At 42.2% G+C, this 20,977-nt stretch overlaps 3 protein-coding genes across 3 annotated transcripts; all 3 read left to right on the top strand.

The window, feature by feature from the left end:
- Positions 1-1,574: 1,574 nt before the first annotated feature.
- LOC306932892 (somatostatin-2-like) lies at positions 1,575-3,690 on the top strand (the record flags this gene model as incomplete). The annotated part of the gene is made up of 3 exons (XM_079514868.1): positions 1,575-1,671; positions 2,867-3,022; positions 3,463-3,690. Exons 2-3 carry the CDS (start codon positions 2,870-2,872, stop codon positions 3,688-3,690), a joined length of 381 nt encoding a protein of 126 aa, XP_079370994.1. The 5' UTR covers positions 1,575-1,671; positions 2,867-2,869.
- A 5,377-nt stretch (positions 3,691-9,067) lies between these two features.
- Positions 9,068-10,048, top strand: gpr55a (G protein-coupled receptor 55a; the record flags this gene model as incomplete). The annotated part of the gene is made up of 1 exon (XM_079514867.1): positions 9,068-10,048. One exon carries the CDS (start codon positions 9,068-9,070, stop codon positions 10,046-10,048), a length of 981 nt encoding a protein of 326 aa, XP_079370993.1.
- A 3,456-nt stretch (positions 10,049-13,504) lies between these two features.
- On the top strand, positions 13,505-20,385 carry mrps23 (mitochondrial ribosomal protein S23). The gene is made up of 5 exons (XM_079514296.1): positions 13,505-13,649; positions 14,268-14,465; positions 17,477-17,554; positions 18,901-19,039; positions 19,693-20,385. Exons 1-5 carry the CDS (start codon positions 13,606-13,608, stop codon positions 19,819-19,821), a joined length of 588 nt encoding a protein of 195 aa, XP_079370422.1. The 5' UTR covers positions 13,505-13,605; the 3' UTR covers positions 19,822-20,385.
- Positions 20,386-20,977: the final 592 nt, after the last annotated feature.

Below are 20,977 nucleotides of genomic sequence, written 5' to 3'. Positions count from 1 at the left end.
GTTGTAGATCTGCTATGTTCACTACTTCTTAAAAGTTTTTTATTTATTTCTTATATATATCTTCTTTTTTTTTTACAAATGTATGAAATTCAGTTGAATTTCATACATTCATACTGTAGACATACATTAATAGATTTCGATCGACATCACTCAGAATTAAAAATTGATGAAAATCTTTAGATTTTTTTTTCTTCCATTTTAACAACACAAAATAACAATATGCCACAGACGAATAACAGTCTAAGTCCACACTATTGATCCATAATGTATAAATGATAGACAAGGGTTCAGGACAACGAGGCCTTTTCGTGGAGGGGTCAGAATGAAATTTGGACTTAGACTGTTTTTCGTCTGTGGTACTCAAACCACACAATAACCAAACAAAGTGGGACAACCAAAGAATAGAAAATAAAAAGGGAGGGAGGCTATATGCTATCCATACATACAAATAGATGTGAGAAAGCGAGGATATACAGTATAATAACAATGTATGAATGAATATGAATGAATAGTTTATTTCGGTGCTTTACATTTACATGTAGTGTCTATTTGTACGTCTCTAAATGTTTTGATGATTTGAACATGGTGGACCCTATTCGGAAACAAGTGTAATGCTTAATTGGGTCGTCCACTCACAGTTAACAGCCTTTGTATTGAGTTTGTGCTTGAAATGTACTGTAATTCTGCAAACTGTTAATAAATTCTTCAATCAATCAATGTTAAGTTTCATCATTTGCATTTAAGTTTTTTACAAAGGGGTAGCACCGAAAAGGTCTAGGCTGAAGCCGAAGCTTATTTTGCCTAGCCTTTAAGAAAAGAAACAAAATACAAAATGTATACAAAGAAAAGAAACATAATACAAAGGAAACAGAAATAAATAAGGCATTATTAACAATTAAAGAAATTCTAGTAAACTGCGGGTGAGGTGGTGGTGGTGGGGGGGTATTTAGGCTGTCCAAACAAATGTAAGGCCAACCCAGTGTTTGGCGACCACAGGACACTCATGTTAGTCACGGTGAAAAGGAAGGCATGTTGCACTAAATGTTTCTGTCTCTGTGTGTTCAACGATAATGACTTTATGGCCTTCTTAATGGAGCTTCCATTTAAAATCCATCAGACTTAATTACACCACACGCACGCACGCACACACACACGCACGCACGCACACACACACGCACGCACGCACACACGCACGCACGCACGCACACACACACGCACGCACGCACGCACACACACACACACGCACGCACGCACGCACACACGCACGCACGCACGCACACACACACACACGCACACACACATGTCGCACACGTCACACACGTCACACACATTAAACTAACTATAAACAACCATTAAAACAGTCAGACATTCCATCATCACTACAGAGACTATACATACGTCCCATGCTGTCATTCAAACATCATGTCATGTGACCTGTGGACGGTCTTTAAAAGGAGAAGGCCTTGCACATACAATACAGAAACCACCTCAGCTCTGACCTGACCCAGACCAGACAAGCAGAACCCAGGCCACCTCAGCTCTGACCTGACACAGACCAGACGAGCAGAACCCAGGCCAGATCAGCTCTGACCTGACCCAGACCAGACAAGCAGAACCCAGGACAGATCAGCTCTGAATCTCATCTAGACCTGCAAAAACAACACAACAGCAGTAAGTACAATACCTTAAGTGTCTCTGTCTCTCTCTCTCTCTCTCTGAATATTTTCGGTATCTGGATGCAGGTCATTTCACTACAAAGCTCCATCTGACTGGAACAACCTTCCACTTTCACTCAGATCAACTACCTCTCTAGGCCGCTTCAGGACTTCCCTATTTTCACATCTCCAAACAACCTGTTCATGCTTCTAATACTACTTATTCACATGTTTACTTCTTCGACACAGGTTATAGTACTGTTTTTCTCTATTTCCATATATAAACGAGTTGGGGGTCAGGGGTGGGGTGGGAGAAGGGGAGCAAGCTAACTGTACCTGTATGTGTATGTCCTGTGTATTTGTACTGTATGTCATGTTGTGTCTTTAGTTCTGTGTACTTGCACTGCTGTAACGTTGTATTTTGTATGTATAGGACCCCCTCTAAAACGAGATGCCACATCTCAAGGGGCCATCCTCTCAATAAAGTTCAAAGCTCTCTCTCTCTCTCTCTCTCTCTCTCTCTCTCTCTCTCTCTCTCTCTTGAAATGAAATGAAATGAAATTAAATTAAATGAAATTAAATTAAATGAATAGAATTTGAATAATAGCGATACATTCTTTATTTGTCAGCATGTTTGCTTTAAACTTCTTCTGTTTCTTTATTTCCCTTTCGTCACAGTAGACCCAACAGATGTATCATGCATGCCTTTTGCGTCATCATCACACACACCTTATCAATCACCTTATCAATTTTGGCCTTATTGATCGTCCATCGATCGCACAGGCGGTAACATTTTCATACAAATATGATCATTATCATATACACCTGGCAGTGGATTGTTTCCTGGTCAAATACTTGGTGGTTGCACACTTGACGCGTTTTTCGGATTTTGGGCAGCGTTTTTCCGTCGGTTTTCCGAAAAACGCGTCCATTGTGCAACCACCTTGACCTTGTAGATTGGCTATTTTCAGCAAGTGTAAAATCAGCCATTACGACGGCATCAAGGCCCGCCAAAATACATTTTAGTCGACTAAATCAACTGTAGATTTAGTCGACAAAAATCTTATGATATTTAGTCGACTAAAACTAGACTAAACACTAGATTCCTCTAGATTCCAGGTGACTAAAATGTGACTAAAACTAACGCCAAAAACAACACTGGTAGTACACAGTGGTGACAGTATAGTTATTATGTTATCCTCCTTATACAGACTATGCAGTCAGTACCGACTTCCAGAGTCCTGATGGTGGTTGCTCTCATCATGGTGATCTCCAGCCCTGCCACGTCTCAACCTCTGAACCAGCAGCTCCAACCTCTACTCCAGCAGCAGCAGCAGAGAACAGGCTCCATCGCCCTGCTTCCTCAGGTCAGATATACATACATTCACCATCGCCCTGCTTCCTCAGGTCAGATATACATACATTCACAGACTGTGGTTCCCCAAAACCTTTCAGGCCGCCGTGACCCCATAAGACTAGAGAGAGATCAGGCATATTTGCACCGGGGACCCAAACTATACTGAAAATAGCAGATCTACAACGCGTCGCTTCGCGCCGCTTTGCGAGCTTGTAGATCAGCTATACTGAATATCTAGAATTTCTTAGATCTTTTTGTTTGTATGTTTAAAATGTTTAAATCTTTACATTATTTTAATTCAAAATAATCTTATATGAGTCGTGTGTGTGTGTGTGTGTGTGTGTGTGTGTGTGTGTGTGTGTGTGTGTGTGTGTGTGTGTGTGTGTGTGTGTGTGTGCGTGCGTGTGTGCGTGTACGTGTGCGTGTGCGTGCGTGCGTGCGTGCGTGTAGGAATGGAGGAAGCGTGCTGTAGAAGACCTGCTGTCCCAGCTCTCGTCGCAAGGCGGCGATGCTGCAGAGCTGGTTGCCCGGGCAACGGGCGAGGGGGAGGCGGTCTCTATGGTGACAGAAGTGGAGGGAGGCGTGGCTAAAGGGAACTTAGAGCGCTCGGTTGATTCGCCCCGAGAGAGGAAGGCTGGATGTAAAAACTTCTACTGGAAAGGATTCACCTCCTGTTGATGGTACCACAGTTAAAGGTATATTCAGTGATTTCACTTAATCTAAATATCACTTATTTTTTATTTTTTTCTGGATAATCCTCCCTACTATAGAGTGTGCTGACCATATAAGGAGTTCCTCCCTGTCCCCAGTGAGCCCCTGGGGTCAAAAAACCCTAGTTTCAGTTTAGGTGGCGGGTGGCTGAGCCTTCATCCAATCGGGATGAGAGGAGCCTTCCTCCAATCATGATCGAGTGGGGGCGGGCCTTGGTGCACATGCTGTTGGCCTGTTGCACTTCCCCCCACTGTAGAGCGTGTGCATGTGCACATTTTGTTACCGTGGCGGACTGGGTGGTTTTCCAAATCACCCAAATCACTGAATGCTCCTTTAATAATTAAAATGATTATTATTGCTAATATAATATATTATAAGAAATTAAACAAAAAAACATTTGACTTAGTTTCCAGTTAGTTATTTTCACACTCGAGGGCCCTATATCTTGTGCATTTTTTTTACTATTTTGAAAAACATTTTAAAATAGTTCAACTATATAGCCGATCTACATCGACACGTTGTGAGCTTGTAGATCGGCTATTTTGAACTATTTTAAACGTTTTTTCAAAATAGTAAAAAATGGCAAAATAAGTTTATGGATAAGGGGCAAGGGGTGGCGCAAGATATAGCCCTATAGTCACTTCCTATTTCTGTAGAAAACTAAAAAGGCCGGGGCATGCTCAGCCTTTATAATGCAGTTTGCCGGGTGCACGGCTTATGAAGAGAAGAAAATTGTATAGCCAGCACGTCAAACCCAAGCCTGTATACACGCTGAGGAAGGCTTGATGCTGAAAGTACCAAAGGGACTTCCTATTTCTGACCAGCGTTGTTGTTTCTCCATAGTTGATCTGAGACCATGCCCATGGCCACGCCCATGGCCACGCCAAAACCAATCAACCAGTCACAGACGGTGGCCTGTACCTGACCAAGTCAACCAATCAGCATGGAGCTCTTTGTGTGGCAGCTGTCTAATTGTCCAATAAAATAATTAATCAAGTCTATGATTCCATCCCTTTCTTACAACTATTGTATTGTATATTGTAGCAGAAGTCATCATCGGACACGATGGACTACCTTAAGCAGTAAGCATGTGTGTGTGTGTGTGTGTGTGTGTGTGTGTAAGAGAGAGAGAGAGAGAGAGAGAGAGAGAGAGAGAGAGAGAGAGAGAGAGAGAGAGTTTACCATGCACAGTGGTAAACATTTTGGATGCCTGCACCAAACACCATGAAAAACACCTTTGTATGATCAATTTAGGCAATCAATCTATGAATTGACTAATTTGCACAATTTTAACAAATAGCCACATGCGTATTTCCATGTATTATCTAAGTACAAAATATGTATTTGTATCTCAAATACATTTCTCAGACCAGTGTTTTGTATTTGTATTGTGATACATTTTTGACCCAGTATTTGTAATATATGTCAAAATACTTTGTGATGTATTTTTGTCCATCTCTGGTTATGATATACTGTCAACTTAGAGCTGCTTTTTGTGCTGCACTTCCATCAAATGCAAACAACTACAGTATGTTTTGGTGGTTTACTTCACATGTGGGGCTTCCCCTGCTGTGACCAGTGGTGTGCACAGACATTTAGAGGGGCAGGTGCTCAAGTTAAAAAAGGGCACCTTGTGCAGCGCGTGGAACCGGCCGGTTGCCTTAATCCATTTTGGGCGGGAACCCCTTTTGGTGTTAGCATTATGTTATGCTTTAGCTATTGAAAAATAGCAGATCTACAAGCTCATAGCGCGCCACCGAGTGGCGCGCTATGAGCTTGCAGGTCTGCTATTTTTGAAAAATCAAAAAAAAAGAAGAAAAAAAAAAAGGTTTTTTTTCTTTTTTTTCAAAAGGGCACATTGCCAAAAGGGCAGGGGGTGCTCTAGCACCCCCTAGTGTCTATCTGTGCACGCCACTGGCTGTGACTCACTGATCCAAAAGAGTTCCTCAGCCACTGACTTAAAGCTTTCATTTTATTATCGTTATGTCCTCAACACTGGTGACATCAGCGTCCACAGGCCAATCAGAGCACGTTGTGAGGCTTATTATTCAGAAAACCCCAGACCACAGAAAATCCACTGAATGTTCAAAGTTCAGGGTTTTTTTTGTGCAATTGAGGTAAAAAAAAAAAAAAGAAAAAAAAGAAAGAAGAAAATGTCACCAGACACCTGTATTTCAACCAGGCCAACTGTTAACCAACAATGCAAAAGAAGCACATGACTTCTGAAGAGTTAGAAACCCTGTTATATAAGCAGAGAAGAGGATGTGGTGAAGACATTGCAGTATGGAAATTGCGTGGAGTCTGTTTGGATAGAAGGTAGAGTCTGTTTGTATAGAAGGTATTTGTCATTTATATTCCCACAACAATAGTCAACCTTTTGCTTAGACACATATAGTCACATGCATGCTTTTAGCACATGAACCATAGCGGCACTATTCTGGACATAATGTCATGATAGGTGTCGGGAGACAATTCAGGGGGAAAAAAAGAAATGTTCAAGGAAGGATTGAACTGCAGGTTAAGGTGTCAGACAAACAGGCTGGCCATTATCTAAACAAAACCAATAAAACAGGCTGTGGTGAGTTGAACTCAAATAATAATTTTCTTGTATGCCATGTTGCCTGTGTGTGTGTGTGTGTGTGTGTGTGTGTGTGTGTGTGTGTGTGTGTGTGTGTGTGTGTGTGTGTGTGTGTGTGTGTGTGTGTGTGTGTGCGTGCGTGCGTGCGTGCGTGCGTGCGTGCGTGCGTGCGTGCGTGCGTGCGTGCGTGCGTGTGTGGAGGAGTTAGTTGCTTTGGCAGATATAGTTTGAGGATCCAATGGAGTTAGGAGGCTTTCGCTGAAGCACTTTTTCATACTTTCCATTGGTTCCATTTTTTTAACCAACACACAGACAGGGGGGAAAAAGCACACACAACTCTTTCTTAAAAAAAGAGGAACCGAAATGTGAAACCACGTGTGTGTGTGTGTGTGTGTGTGTGTGTGTGTGTGTGTGTGTGTGTGTGTGTGTGTGTGTGTGTGTGTGTGTGTGTGTGTGTGTGTGTGTGTGTGTGTGTGTGTGTGTGTGTGTGTGTGTGTGTGTGTGTGTGTCTGGTTTCATGAATGGATGCACATGTACATACTCTACATGCATTTAAACACAACACTTATTTGGACAGCACACTATAGGCTATGTAATGTCCCATGCTCAATAAATACACAATTTATGATTAAATAATTATTGGCTCTTTAAGAACGAGATGGGAGGTTTCGAAAACGGGAAGTAAGACTGACAGACAGACACAGACTTTGAGTGTGTGGGCGCGCAACTGATGTGTTTTCCACTTGAGACATGAACAATAGGTAAGTGTACACTTTCTTCCAAAATGTCTCTCAGTGCCTACAATACAAACTGTTATTGATGAGTGTTATATCTAGCTCTTTAGAGTGTAAAACTTCACCTGCAGACCCTTTCACACTCAAGTTAAATTAACACTTATTATTGGTATACAACTGTGTGTGTGTGTGTGTTCTCGTTTTCGTTTTTTTGTTTTCACGCTCTAACTTGTAATCTTAGCAATTTTTACTTTTATTTTATCTGAACTAATGTAAGAATACTGACTTTTTAACAAATGTGTATTTGTAATTGTATGTCTACTGTAATGTTTATTCTTATGTGGACGGTGGACCCCAGGAAGACTAGCTGGTTGCTATGCCACCAGCTAATGGGGATCCTTAATAAAAATCAAAAATCAACTATACAAAAGTCATACCCAGTGGATTCCTCGCGACTCTTCGTCAGTGTGCCAGAATTGCACCTTAATATAGGTTGTCATTGTTTTCTAAAATCATATGATTTCATGATAATATTTTCAAATATGATAGCCAAAACCGCTTGACCTTGGACTTTAGTCATGTGAAGACAGAATTTCTTCACCCATCTGTGACAAAAAAGAAAGAAAGCAAACATGACTTGAATAGCCTTAATGCATAATGATAATACTTTAACTTGTGTCTATCAGTTGAAATTGTATACACTTGGCAATATTACCGCACGACTGACATTATTGCATCACCATTTCTTGTGAAGACAGACTCTGAAGGGAGAGGGAGCGGATGCAACAACAACCCTAAAGTCAAACTGGCATTGTGGCATACAGAGTCAAACTGTACTACTCATCCCTTCAGTAAATAAACCTGAACATAGTTGTGGCTCTTTTCTGTCATCAAACAGTGTGTTGTAGATTAAATAATCTTCCAAATATGAAGGGATTGACAAAGTTTTTCAGTGTTGAGATTTTATCAAGAAGATTCACCAGAGTAACCGCATACAGAGAGTAAGGAACAGGCCTCCAGGTCATATAAGGATCTGTGGTAAAGATCAGGGTGACACACAAATAGTTACACAAGTACACATTCGCTGACATAGTGACAGTAAGCATGGGGAGAAGTCAGGTCAGCTGTTAGATTGACAGCTGCAGTTGGAGTCAGAATGAGTACATTGATGCTGTGAAAAGTGGCAAAAGTGGTATTGACTGAGATTGACAAATATAGAATAATATAATTATATTTGGCATTCTAAAATAACCATTACAATTGTAGTATGTTTCAGCATGGTCAGTATCGTGATAGTATAGCAACTCATAGTCATAATAAATAACGATGTGCGCGATACTGACATGATACAGACCATGACACTGGCTATGCAGTATGATGGTCATAATCACGTCAGATCATAGTATCATGTCAGTATTTGTGCCAGTATCATAGTACGATTATGAGGGTGACGGCAGACTGCTGGGCGAGCGCTGGCGCTTTGGCATGGGGGGTCAGATATGGAATGAATTCTGCACTGGCCATATATGGAGCGTGTCTTGAGTGTACAGAGTTTGATTAGGTCAGATCAACATCTGGAATGTCAGAACAGGTCAGCTCCATATGGAGATCTGGCAGCGGGAGCAGTGTATTGAGTGTACAGGGTTTGATGAGGTCAGAGGTCAGATCAACATATGGAATGAATTCTGTATTGGCCATATATGGAGCGTGTCACAAGGCGTGACTGACGGACTGACTGACAGGTTAGGCGTGACTGACTGACTGACAGGTTTTGCAGATGTTTATAATAAACTGTAACCTACAGTTGCGACAGTATCATGTCAGTATCACGTGTATACAGGTAGCAACTCATAATTTAATAATGAGTTGCTACAACGCCTGATGAATGCCTAAAGTTTATTTGTAAATTGTGAAGCATATTGTCTTGAAAAGAAAACAATAATAATAAGATGAAATGCATGAAAGTTACGTTTCAGAAAGCTTTGTTCTCAGTGTTCAGTATTGTCCATCCGTGTCACCCTGCAGTGAGACGATGTCAGATGATCCTGCCGTACGCGTCATCCAGTGGATGATCTCTGTGCCGGCGTTTGTGTTTGGGCTTCCACTCAACCTGGCAGCACTGTGGCTCATACTGTTCAGGATCCGTCGCTGGACCAGCTCTGTCGTCTACCTCACCAGCCTGATCATCAATGACTGTCTCCTCATCTTCTCCCTGCCCTTTAAGATGTACGCCTACAACAACAAGAACTGGGAACTAAGCCGAGGATTCTGTACCTTCCTGGAAAGTCTGGTCTTCGTCAACATCTACGGAAGTATCATGCTCACTGTGTGCATATCCGGTGACCGTTTCATTTCCCTGCAGTTCCCGTTCAAGTACAAGACACTGTGCTCGTCACACAGAGCCACCCTGGTCAGCCTTGTGGTGTGGGTGCTGGTGTTCATCAGCACCGCGCCTGTCCATAAACTCCACAATGACCGAAACAACACGTACTGCTTCCAGGGTTTCTCTGAGAACACCTGGTCAAAGCTCTGGATCATCAGTGTCATGGAAGCGGTCTTTTTCGTCTGCATGGTCACCATGCTGTACCTTTCGGTAAGTGTCATGCAGATCCTGAGAAAGCTGAGGAACAGGAACCCACTCGACGACAAACTGCGCGACAACAAGTCGGTGAAGATCGTCCTCAGGAACTTGATTGCATTCCTCGTGTGCTTCATCCCGTACCACGCAATAGCACTGGTCTACTTTCTGGCCAAGTATAATGACCTTGAAGACGGGGTGATTAGGCCGCTGAGGAAGGTGGTACACATCAGCACGTCTTTGAGCAGCTTAAACTGCTTGACGGATGGAATGTGCTACTACCTTATTCTGATAGAGAGTCTGCAGTCTGCACAACTGGAAAGACGGAGGCTGTCTACTAGAGGGACCATAGTAAGGAACTCTCATGACAAACGGAGCGAACAACATCAAACGGAGTTAGAGAAATTTAATTCAAGTCTATTAATATCAGACTGAGGTCCCCGGACGTACAGTGTCAGAATATCTGTGGGATGATTTCTTTATTGTCTTTATTTTATTTTATATTTGTACAATATTTCTTTTAAGCAAATCATTGTTTTTACACCAACCAGATTTGTGAGTGTAACTCTGCATGGAAGAAGCATGAAAACTTGTACACATTTGAAACCAGGTGTTAAGTCTCTACGATAGGCGGTAACGTGAGGCTGGTGACACTTCTGACCCGGAAGTGATTGCCCTCCATTGTGGCTAACGATGGCTGCTAAAAACGGTAAATAAAATACCATTAATTCTGGATTAAATTACATTAAACAAACCCGAGAGATCTCGTGTTGGCAAAGACGGTTGCGAGCACGAATGAGACTTGGCGTGTGTGGCAAATATTGTGTTAAGGACACCTCGACACATTGCCGGGGCTTCTGCTTCCCAGGTGGGAACAATTTTACAATTTTGTCCCCAAATTTACGCCCTACCCGGCCCGAAAAGGTGGGGGGAAAAAAATAATATATATATCCATGCATGTATCCATGTGAAAAAGGTCCATATATGGGCATTCCCTCCCAGCCTATGTCCTAATGCAATCCCTGTTTTGCCCATCTCTGATGTCATCAATATTAAGCCCAGGCATATGGGAATGTCAATATATGACCATATTGTGCCAGTCTCATGATAACCAGTCCCAGTGTGGTTGCCGTGACGCGACTCAGACTTGCAAATGAGCCAAGTTGGTACAACACATGGAGCTGACTATCATCACCTGGATCTCCATATATGAAGATCACAACACTGACCTCATCAAACCCTGGATAGCCATACATGGTTTGACATATACTAGATCTGCATATTATGGAGCCGGCCAGCCACTCTACATCTGTCCTCACTGACACCAGATTAATAGTTTAACTCCTGCTTCTCAACTGTGCCATATTAAGAAGCTCTGTTGTTTCAGCGTGACCTCGCCCTTTTAGAGCAAGGTTGTCGCTTCTCTTATTATATAAAATAAAAGTCTTATTTGTACTAGGAGAAAGAGTTTTTCCAAAAAGTGTAAAGAAAGTGTTAATAACACTTGTGTTCTTATGTGGCCACACCCACCAGTTCATTAAGTATGCCTGGTTTTCAGGTGGGTGGTGAAGGTGATGCTGTTGTACGTCAACATATGATAAAAGGGGAGGGGTTAGGGGAGGGGATGATATTGTGATGTCACAATATGTGATGTGATGCAGGTCTTTTGACTCAAAGGCTGTCAGCTTTCAGGAAGAAACCAAAAATACACAGGGAGGACATATTTAAATATTCGAACCACACCTGTTGGTCTATTAGAGTAATGTATAGACACATACTGTACAAAACAGAAAAAGTATAAACAATTTACAATTTAGGCATTTAGCAGACGCTCTTAATCCAGAGCGACTTACATTAAGCAAGATCACAGCACTCCATCTTTATTGGTCAGCTAGTGACTCTATAACTGTATAAAGTTTTTTTTTATAATATCCCTGTCTAGTATCAGCCTCTGCTCTGTTACTGTTTAAATATTTGCTTTGACATACAACCCTACATGTAGCAACCTAGCTGTTTTCAATGAGAAGGAAGTGGAATTTCCAAAAGCCAAAGAGAAACTTTGTGGTTGGCAACGTTGTTAAATCTTCACACATGTGCAGAACGGCTGTACTGTTTTAGGCATATACAGTACAGCTCTAAGACTTATTATTTACTGTGAATTGCTATTTATCTTGTTCTGTATAAAGCACATCATACTTTATTTACAAAAAATGTAAATAAAGTATGATCTTTATATGGGAGAGTTACTTCCATGCATGGTCCTAACTATATTTTACAATACATTTTTGCCAGTATTTAACTATTTTGAAACATATATGTTAAATCTTTTTTTGCTGTAGGGGTGTTCCCTACAGTCAAATTATACTAACAACTATTTGGTTTAATACCGATAATGATAAGAATATCATTCGTCAATGAGCCGCTGAGTAAAACTGTAAAGTAAAATAAATTAAAGCCTTTTGTTACAGTTGTTGCCCCTATACACAGTTATCCTGTTACATGTTACAAAGCCTTTCCACATTGGTACATAGATTCTGTACATAGATCCTACATCACTTGGATCTCCATATATGAAGACTCTTCATCACCTGAATCTCTGTATATGGAGCAGAACCAACATCATCATCTGGATCTCCATAGTATAGAGAGGACGACACATCACTCTGAGATCAGCAGGAAGACTTGACCAGTTCAGTAGAATAGTATAAGAGGAGCAGACCTCCCCAATTATAACAGATTCCAACAAACCCACTCGGGACTCTCCAAAGATTTCAATTCCCCAGGATCTATACCTTCCCCAGGATCGCCAGCAGCACTCTTCTCAGCACAAGACACAGGACAGCTGGGACACGACAGGACACACACCTCTTCCAGACTCTACCTTCAAGACCTTTGACCTCACGTAGAGGCTCACGATCGCAAGCACATCTCAACCCATACGAGCCAATTAAGGTATCTGGCCTTACAACCCTGGAGCCAGTTGCACCACCTAAGACTAAGTTCAATATTGTTAGCTATAACTATATGGGCTAAGATTGAATTTATAGTGTGAGGTGGTGCAACTGGCTCCAGATATGCTACCTTTGTACTTAACTGTAGGCCTACCATATAGAACTCCTACACGCCAAGGTATCTGGCCTTAGACTCCAAATACCAGATACTAGCTTCCTTAGACCATGCATATCCCAACCATGCATGTTCCACACATGTTCTAATCGGACAGCACTGCGGCGGGTCCTAATCCTAGCCTTTGAATAAACAGTCAATCCATCCTTTAGTTGTATTTCATATTTTGTATTAAAACAATAATAATAGGCCATGTGGTACAGTGGTACAACCCTTTCTTTCTTGCCTATTACTGTACTGTATAGTATCACACACACGCACGCACGCGCGCGCGCACACACACACACACACACACACACACTTTCTCTCTCTCTCTCTCGCCCTCCACTTTAGTCTATCTCGACAAAATGGCCTACTTGAATGTACAGTCATCTTGATTATGTTATGTATACATTGTATGATATTTACTTTTGTTTAATATTTTGGTGTCAGCGTGTTGGCACAGGAAATATATTGTACTGTCAATTGTGTCTGAATAATCCCGTAAGGCTGCAAAAGGCAGTCAGACACGTAAATAAAATCATTCATTCATTCATTCACTCTCACACACACACACACACGCACGCACGCACGCACGCACACACACACACACACACACACACACACACACACACACACACTGTACACACACACACGCACACACACGTACGCTGAAGTAGAAATAAACTTCAAACGTAAACTCCATTAGGTGGCAGCATTGCAACATTTGCAATGCAAGCTACCATAAAACACCAAAGAAGAGTTTCTTCTTCTTCGTCGGAGCTGATGTTGGCTGTGCGCTAACAGACCTCCTACTACACGTTTATCCAGCAGCTATATGAATAACACACTTTCAATCACTTAACTGTGTTTATTCCTACACTAGCATGGCTGGCAGCAGGCTTGAGAAATTCGGGACAATATACACACGGTAAGCCACTAAAGGTTGACACATTTAGTTTATAGCTAATCCAGCTATAAATTCGATTAGCATCTGTCTTGTCTGGTATACTGTGAACTCAAGTCTTCTGTCAAGGTTATCAACTCCTCTTCTGCCAAGTTAAATACATGGGGCAGTGAACTTATAGCGACGACGAATTAAGGTTTTTCTTTTGTTTAGTTTAGTTTTTTAGACAAAAAAAGTTGTGAGCTATTTATCCCATTAAGGAATTATATATTATATGTATATTAACAGCGCTAACGCTAAGTCATGCATGCATTTTTGTTGCTCTGCAGAACCCCGAAGTACATTCCTGAACTTTAGTTATACCTAAAACATCACAACATAAATTAAATTCCTGTGGTGCTGATGCAGGCAGACTTTATTTTCACAGGTGGGGTGTGTGTGTGTGTGTGTGTGTGATAATGCTAGTTAGTGGGGGAGTCCTAAATATTGTATAATTTGAATTGTGGACGGCTGGTGTGAATGCTTGCTTAATTGCTTAATTAAATTTGTTTGTATAATGTTTGCACTTTTTATGTGGAGTACAATAGAATGATTTAGGATAAACTTTTATTCATGATTTTCAATCACCTGGTTGTTTCCCAGGGTTCGAGACCTGCTGCGCTCTGGGATCATCAAGCAGTCAGACAAACCCATATGGTATGATGTGTACAAGGCCTTTCCACCCAAGAGGAACCCACTTTATGTCAAAACTAGCACCAAGTCATTTAACATGAACTATGGGAAGAGGCAGAGGGAGGACGCTGTGCCTGACATCTTTTACAAAGAGGACTTGGTTAGAGCGTAAGTATTCTTGCTATCGGGGTGGATACAATTATGAACGAGCACAATGAAAGTCACTAAAGAGTAATGGGTGTTAATTACATACACTTTTTTTTGCTTGCACCGGCAGATTTGTATCTGGCCGCGCAATGCTACAAAAATAGCAGATATACAAGCTTGCAGCGCGGTACGAAGTGATGTGCTGTGAGCTTCTATATCTAATATTTTTTGAATGGGCAACACACAAAAAATATATAATACAGAGATGCTTTCTCGGTTGTAATGCGTTAAGTGACTTTAATCATGGAAGGGTTGATGATGCCAAACGGGCTGGTCTGAGTATTTCAGAATTGAAACTGCTGATCTACTGGGACATTTATTTGTTAACAGAAAAGGTCCGAAAAGGAGACAATATCCAGCAGTGAGCGGCAATTCTGTGGGCAAAAATGAGGTCAGACTGGTTAGAGCTCAGCACAGTAACTCAAATAGCCACCTGCTACAACCACCAAGGTATGCAGAACAGCATCTCTTAATGCACAACACACTTCAAACCTTGAGGCAGATGGACTCCAGCAGAAGAACACCACACAAGGTGTAGCCTGGCCCAGCCTGTGTGATTTCTGGTCTAGAGGAGCGGGTGCCGGTCGAAAACAGGCGGTTGGATCCTATTGACACCTATCAACACCTCAGTAACCTCAGGCTGCGTCCCATCTGCCCTCAAGTCAGCCAGAGTAACACCACTCCTCAAGAAACCAACCCTTGACCCCTCAGATGTCAAGAACTACAGACCGGTATCACTCCTTTCATTTCTATCAAAAAGCATTGAACGTGTTGTCTCCAACCAGCTCTCTCTCCATCTCTCACATAACAACCTGCTGGATCCCAACCAGTCCGGATTCAAAAAGGCCCACTCCACAGAAACTGCCCTGCTGGCAGTCACAGAAGCACTACATGCTGCCCAGGCTGCTTCCCACTCCGCAGTCCTGATTCTCCTAGACCTATCAGCAGCATTTGACACAGTGAACCACCAGCTGCTCCTAGACACCCTAGCGGATCTAGGCATCGGCGGGACGGCACTAAAGTGGTTCTCCTCTTACCTCACCGACCGGACCTACCAGGTCTCCTGGAAAGGTCTGTTATCATCCCCCCGAACCCTCCAAACTGGGGTCCCACAGGGATCTGTACTTGGTCCCCTCCTTTTCTCACTGTACACAAAATCCCTTGGCACTATCATCTCTGCTCACAATATATCCTATCACTGTTATGCCGATGACACACAACTGTTTCTATCCTTCCCCCCCTCTGCCACCCAGGTGGAAGAGCGCATCACTGCTTGCCTGGCTGACATCTCACAGTGGATGTCCTCCAACCACCTCAAGCTGAACCCAGACAAGACTGAGCTTCTCTTCTTCCCAGCTAAGTCCTGCCCGATGCGGGAGCTAACTATTTCCGTAGACAACGCCCTGGTAACGTCTGTCCCAACAGCCAGGAACCTTGGTGTTGTCCTGGACAGTCAGCTCTCGTTCAAAACTCACATCACAGCTGTCACTCGATCCTGTAGGTTCACACTCTATAACATACGACGAATTAGACCGTTCCTCACCCAGGAATCATCCCAGCTCCTAATCCAGACAACAGTCCTGTCAAAACTTGACTATTGTAACTCTCTCCTTACTGGCCTACCGGCATGTGCACTGAAGCCTCTCCAACTGATCCAAAATGCTGCAGCTCGCTTGGTCTTCAACCAGCCAAAATTCTCACATGTCTCCCCCCTGCTCCGCTCCCTGCACTGGCTCCCGGTCGCTGCCCGCACAGAATACAAAACTCTGATGTTGGCATTTAAAGCAACCAAAGGTATGGCTCCCCCATATCTTGCCAGCATGATTGAACCCTACAAACCCTCCCGCGCACTCAGATCAGCCAACGCAGGGAAGCTGGAAGTACCCTCACTAAAAACGCCGGGACAACGCTCCACACGTCCCAAACTATTCTCCCTTCTGGCCCCAAAACTGTGGAATGCTCTTCCCGTTGCAATCAGAACTGCAGCATCACTCCCGATCTTCCGCCGTAGTCTGAAAACCCACCTTTTCAGACTCCATCATGGCCCATAGCACTTACCCTACCCCCCTTAGACAGCACTTCTTAGACTTATATAGCATTTTGAAACAGACTTATAGCATGTCATGTAGACAGCACAATAAGTGCATTGTATGTAGTCATAGCACTTCATAGTATATAGTGTATAGTAGTCATAGCACTTCATAGTATATATGTACAGCATAGTATAGCATATATGTGTAGTTTATATGTATAGTGTCATTATATAGATATGTTCTAGTTATAGTTTATATGTATAGTGTCATTATATAGATATGTTCTAGTCACGTTCTTAGCTTACGCATGTTTCGCGATAAATGCTTTTTACATATGTGATGTATTCCCATGCTTTTGTTCTTGCTTATTGTAAGTCGCTCTGGATTAAGAGCGTCTGCTAAATGCCTAAATTGTAAATTGTAAATTGTAAATTGATATGAGCACCCGTCTCCAGTCCTCCTCCCCTCCCCGGTAGAAAACAGCGGAGGAGAACACTGATGTCGCCAGATTTGGAGCGACGCGCCTCTGCACACGGTTATTGGTTGGAAACTGAGGCTACAATTCACACAGGTTCACCAAAATTGGACAAAATGGAAGATTGGACAAAACTCTGCCTGTGAACATTCTCTGAGTGTAAACCTTTGAGATGTTTGTAGGTATAAATGCCAGTAGCTCAGCAGGTATTGAAACACTCAGACCAGCCCAAACATGTTCAAAGTCACTTAATCACACCTTTTCCCTAATTCTGATGCTCAGTTTTGAAGCTAACTGCAACAGATCGTCTTGACCATGTGTGTACTTGCCTAAATGCATTGAGTTTCTGCCATGTTTTGGATTATTAGAAATGCATTAAAGAGCAGTTGGACAAGTGTACCTGATTAAGTGGCCAGCGAGTGTATATTTCATGTTTTATAATGAGAATTAATGTCTGATTTTAGGAAATTCTACGAGGTGTATGCTACTGGGCCTAGACCATTGGATCTTTCCAGACTAAACTTTGTTTCTACATGCCAAAGGTATGTCAATGTATAGTTGTTTCTACATGCCAAAGGTATGTCAATGTATAGTTTTTTTTAAATTAAAATTGCGATAATTAAAGCTATCCATATACAAGCATGTAATAAATGTGTAATAATAACTAAGAATTGTCTTTTCAGTGTGTAGACTTTGCAATAGTCTAAGTACTATTATCTTGACCGATTACTGTGTGACACTTAGGGTTGGGATTCGTTAGGATTTTAGGTTCTGGTTTACGGTTCCCTTAACGGTTCCTAATATAATTTTTTCCCCTTTTCTTTTCTGACATATATTATGCTTATATTATAACTAACCTAACCAAGTACTTAATAAACACAAATTAAATTATTGTATTTGCACTTTACAATTATGAGGTGGCACTATTATTTAAACTTCACCAGCTAGCCACCACGACAATATCATTGTTGCAATTTATACTGTATATTAAATATACAGTACACATTGCAATAATGATATTGTTGTGGTGACAAATGTTGTCTTTAATGTTCAGATTAATTTAATATGAAGGACCCCAGTTACCCTAATGGAAACAAGCCATAGTGCTTTCTTGGGTTATAAAATCCTCCTCCAGACCTTATATTGAACTCTAGGCTATGTTCCTGTGCTTTTTTCTGCAAACTGTTTATAAAGTAATCAATGTATGGAGGTATATATGCACCTAAAGGCTGGGCTCTCAACAGTTGCGCGATTAATTTAGAGCCAAATCAAAAGCAGTTGAGTTGCTTATAAGTTGTACAAATAAGTGCAGACAAATAGATTTTTATTTAATTCATGGCTCTATAGTTGATAGAGATGTTTCCTCAATGTGGACGTGCAACTGGTGCAAGTTGCAACAACCTTTGCAGGAAACTATGGCATCGCATTTATTGTCATTTCCCTCTCTGTTAACCACACTCGCTCCGCGGCGGTGACCGCTCGCTGAATGCACAGAACAGTGGTATCCGCCCACTCACTCACTCACTCATCGCAAAGTGCAATAAATGCAATGCCATAGTTTCCTGCAAAGGTTGTTGCAACTTGCACCAGTTGCAAGATTAATCTACTCACTCATGTCAAGTAGTAGAAGTCACCCCAGTAACTTGGCTCTGCATGCATGCACAGACACAGCAGAGCTAAATGACGACTGATGAGAACCGTTTGGGGAACCGTTAATAAAAAAAACGATGGAACCGGCTCCGGATCCGCAATGTCGGAACCAGGTCTGAAATGGACCCGGTTCCGAATCCCAACCCTAGTGACACTGTGTTAATCTTTATTACATGTACCACTGTAAAAAAAACAATAGTTTTTCTTTTTTCTTCTGGGTGTATTTTCATCCTTTAAGGTTTGTGGAGAGGTACACAGAATTGGAGAGGAGTGGGTCGCTGGAGGAATCTAGTTTGTTCGAGGAGACGGCGAAGGCCCTGCTGGCAGAAGGAGTTGTGTTGAGGAGAGGAAAGAGAGAAAGAGGTCCTGCGGTGACGGTGAGAGGAATTCTCCTTATCCCATTTAAACCTGAGGACCATTCTACAAATGTCTTCTAAATCCTAACAGTTTTCTGAAAAACCCATGTTTCTATGTCAGTTGTGCTCAAACATTTCCATGTCAAGGACCCTCAAATATATATATGTAATTGGCCGCCGACCCCCATCTGAAAATATGTAGTTCCAGTGACCTCCCAGAAGCTAAGATTTGAGTTAAAAATGTTCGCTCTGAAAGAATATCCATCCAAGTCTGAAGTCTGAACGCACCTTAACACCTCTTTTGTCGTCACTGTCCGGGGCAGATGACTCGGTGCAATCATGGCATTTTTAACATGCTCTTCTGTTTATAATCTAAACACTGTGCAGTGTGACACGTTTAAAAAGTGTTACAAATAAGTGGGGGGGGCGGGCCCCCCATGACGATTATAAAAACATTTCGTCTCTGCTGAATGATGAGGGATTTTCCGTGAACGTTTGTATAGCAGGTTCGTCAAACATTACTAGTTAAGTTAAGCAATTAGACTTCCGGTCAGCGGAACAACGGCATTAACTCTTAATATTGGGTACAAGTTGTAGGCTATGTGACAAGAAACACCCTTGTACCTTAAATCTGAATGCCCCCCAAAAATGTCCCCTTGGCTTTTATCCTGCAGGTGGCAGCAGAGTCCAGGGATCCAGTGCTGGGGGTAAAGCTGGCAGACATCCTGGAAGAGCAGCATGGAGCCAGTTCTGCTGAGAAGCAGGACTCGGAGGTGCACACAGCACGGACCTCTCCACAGTGACACACAGCACGGACCTCTCCACAGTGACACAAGGACAAAATGGTTGCAACCTCTGCATTCACACACCCGCTGTGTTTCTGACATGCAGGAGGAGGATGCACTTAAACAATTCTCTCTTAACCCAACAGTTTTCTGAAAAACCTCATGTTTCTATGTCAGTGGTGCTCAACCTTTCCATGTCAAGGACCCCCGGAATTATCTGTATTTGGCCGCGGACCCCCCCATCTGAAAATATGTAGTTCCAGGGACCTCCCCAGAAGCAAAGATTTGAGTTAAAAATGTTCACTCTGAAAGAATATATATTCCTAATTTGTGCCACATTTTCACGAATAAAAAAATGCAGATCTACAAGCTCGTAGCGCGGCACTCGTTGAGCTTGTAGATCTGCTATTTTTCAATAGCTAAAGTATAAAATAATGCTTAAAACACAAAGGGGTTCCCGCCCAATATGGGTTCATGTGGAAGGACTGTTGTTAATTCACAATTTGTTTTGATGAACTTTATTTGTAAATATTTTTTTGGTGTTGTCATAACTTCCAAATAAAAAAATATATGTCAAGCTAATATGGAGCAAGACGGCCCACTGTATCTGTCCTGTACATACCCGCATGTCAGCCCCCCTGGGACTTGATGTCAGTCAGTCAGTCAGTCAGTCCTCCCATTGCAGCATGCCACAGTGAGTGTCCATGCAATAATCTGTTGAGTCCAAGCGTGTGGGGAAGGCGGAGATGCAATATGTACGTTACTCCATTAGTGTGCACTCCGCTAACTCAGCAGGAAATTGCAGAATTTTTAATTAGACTTGAAGTTACCCCTCCAGTCTCCTAACAGATCACTACTGTTCATCATGCACCAAGTTTTTATTTTTTTCCCCCTCTTCCTCCCAGTTCTAATTTTCAGCCTCAAAGTACTTAGCAGCCACTCCAGATGCCAGCATGTTAGTATGAGAAATGAACAATATGAAGAAGGCATAATAGAGTCCTCAGCATGGGTATGCTTCAGCACCATTTAATAGAGTCCTCAGCATGGGTATGCTTCAGCACCATTTAATAGAGTCCTCAGCATGGGTATGCTTCAGCACCATTTACAGTAGTTCAGTCTCTGCGAGAGAGTGTTTACCGGCATACTTCTGCTGTCTAGAATTCAACATGCCATT

The sequence above is a fragment of the Electrona antarctica genome (assembly GCF_951216825.1).
Source record: "Electrona antarctica genome assembly, chromosome: 11".
NCBI lineage: Eukaryota > Metazoa > Chordata > Actinopteri > Myctophiformes > Myctophidae > Electrona > Electrona antarctica.
The sequence above is the reverse complement of the archived record's forward strand: the minus strand, read 5'-3'. Positions and strand labels throughout refer to the sequence as shown.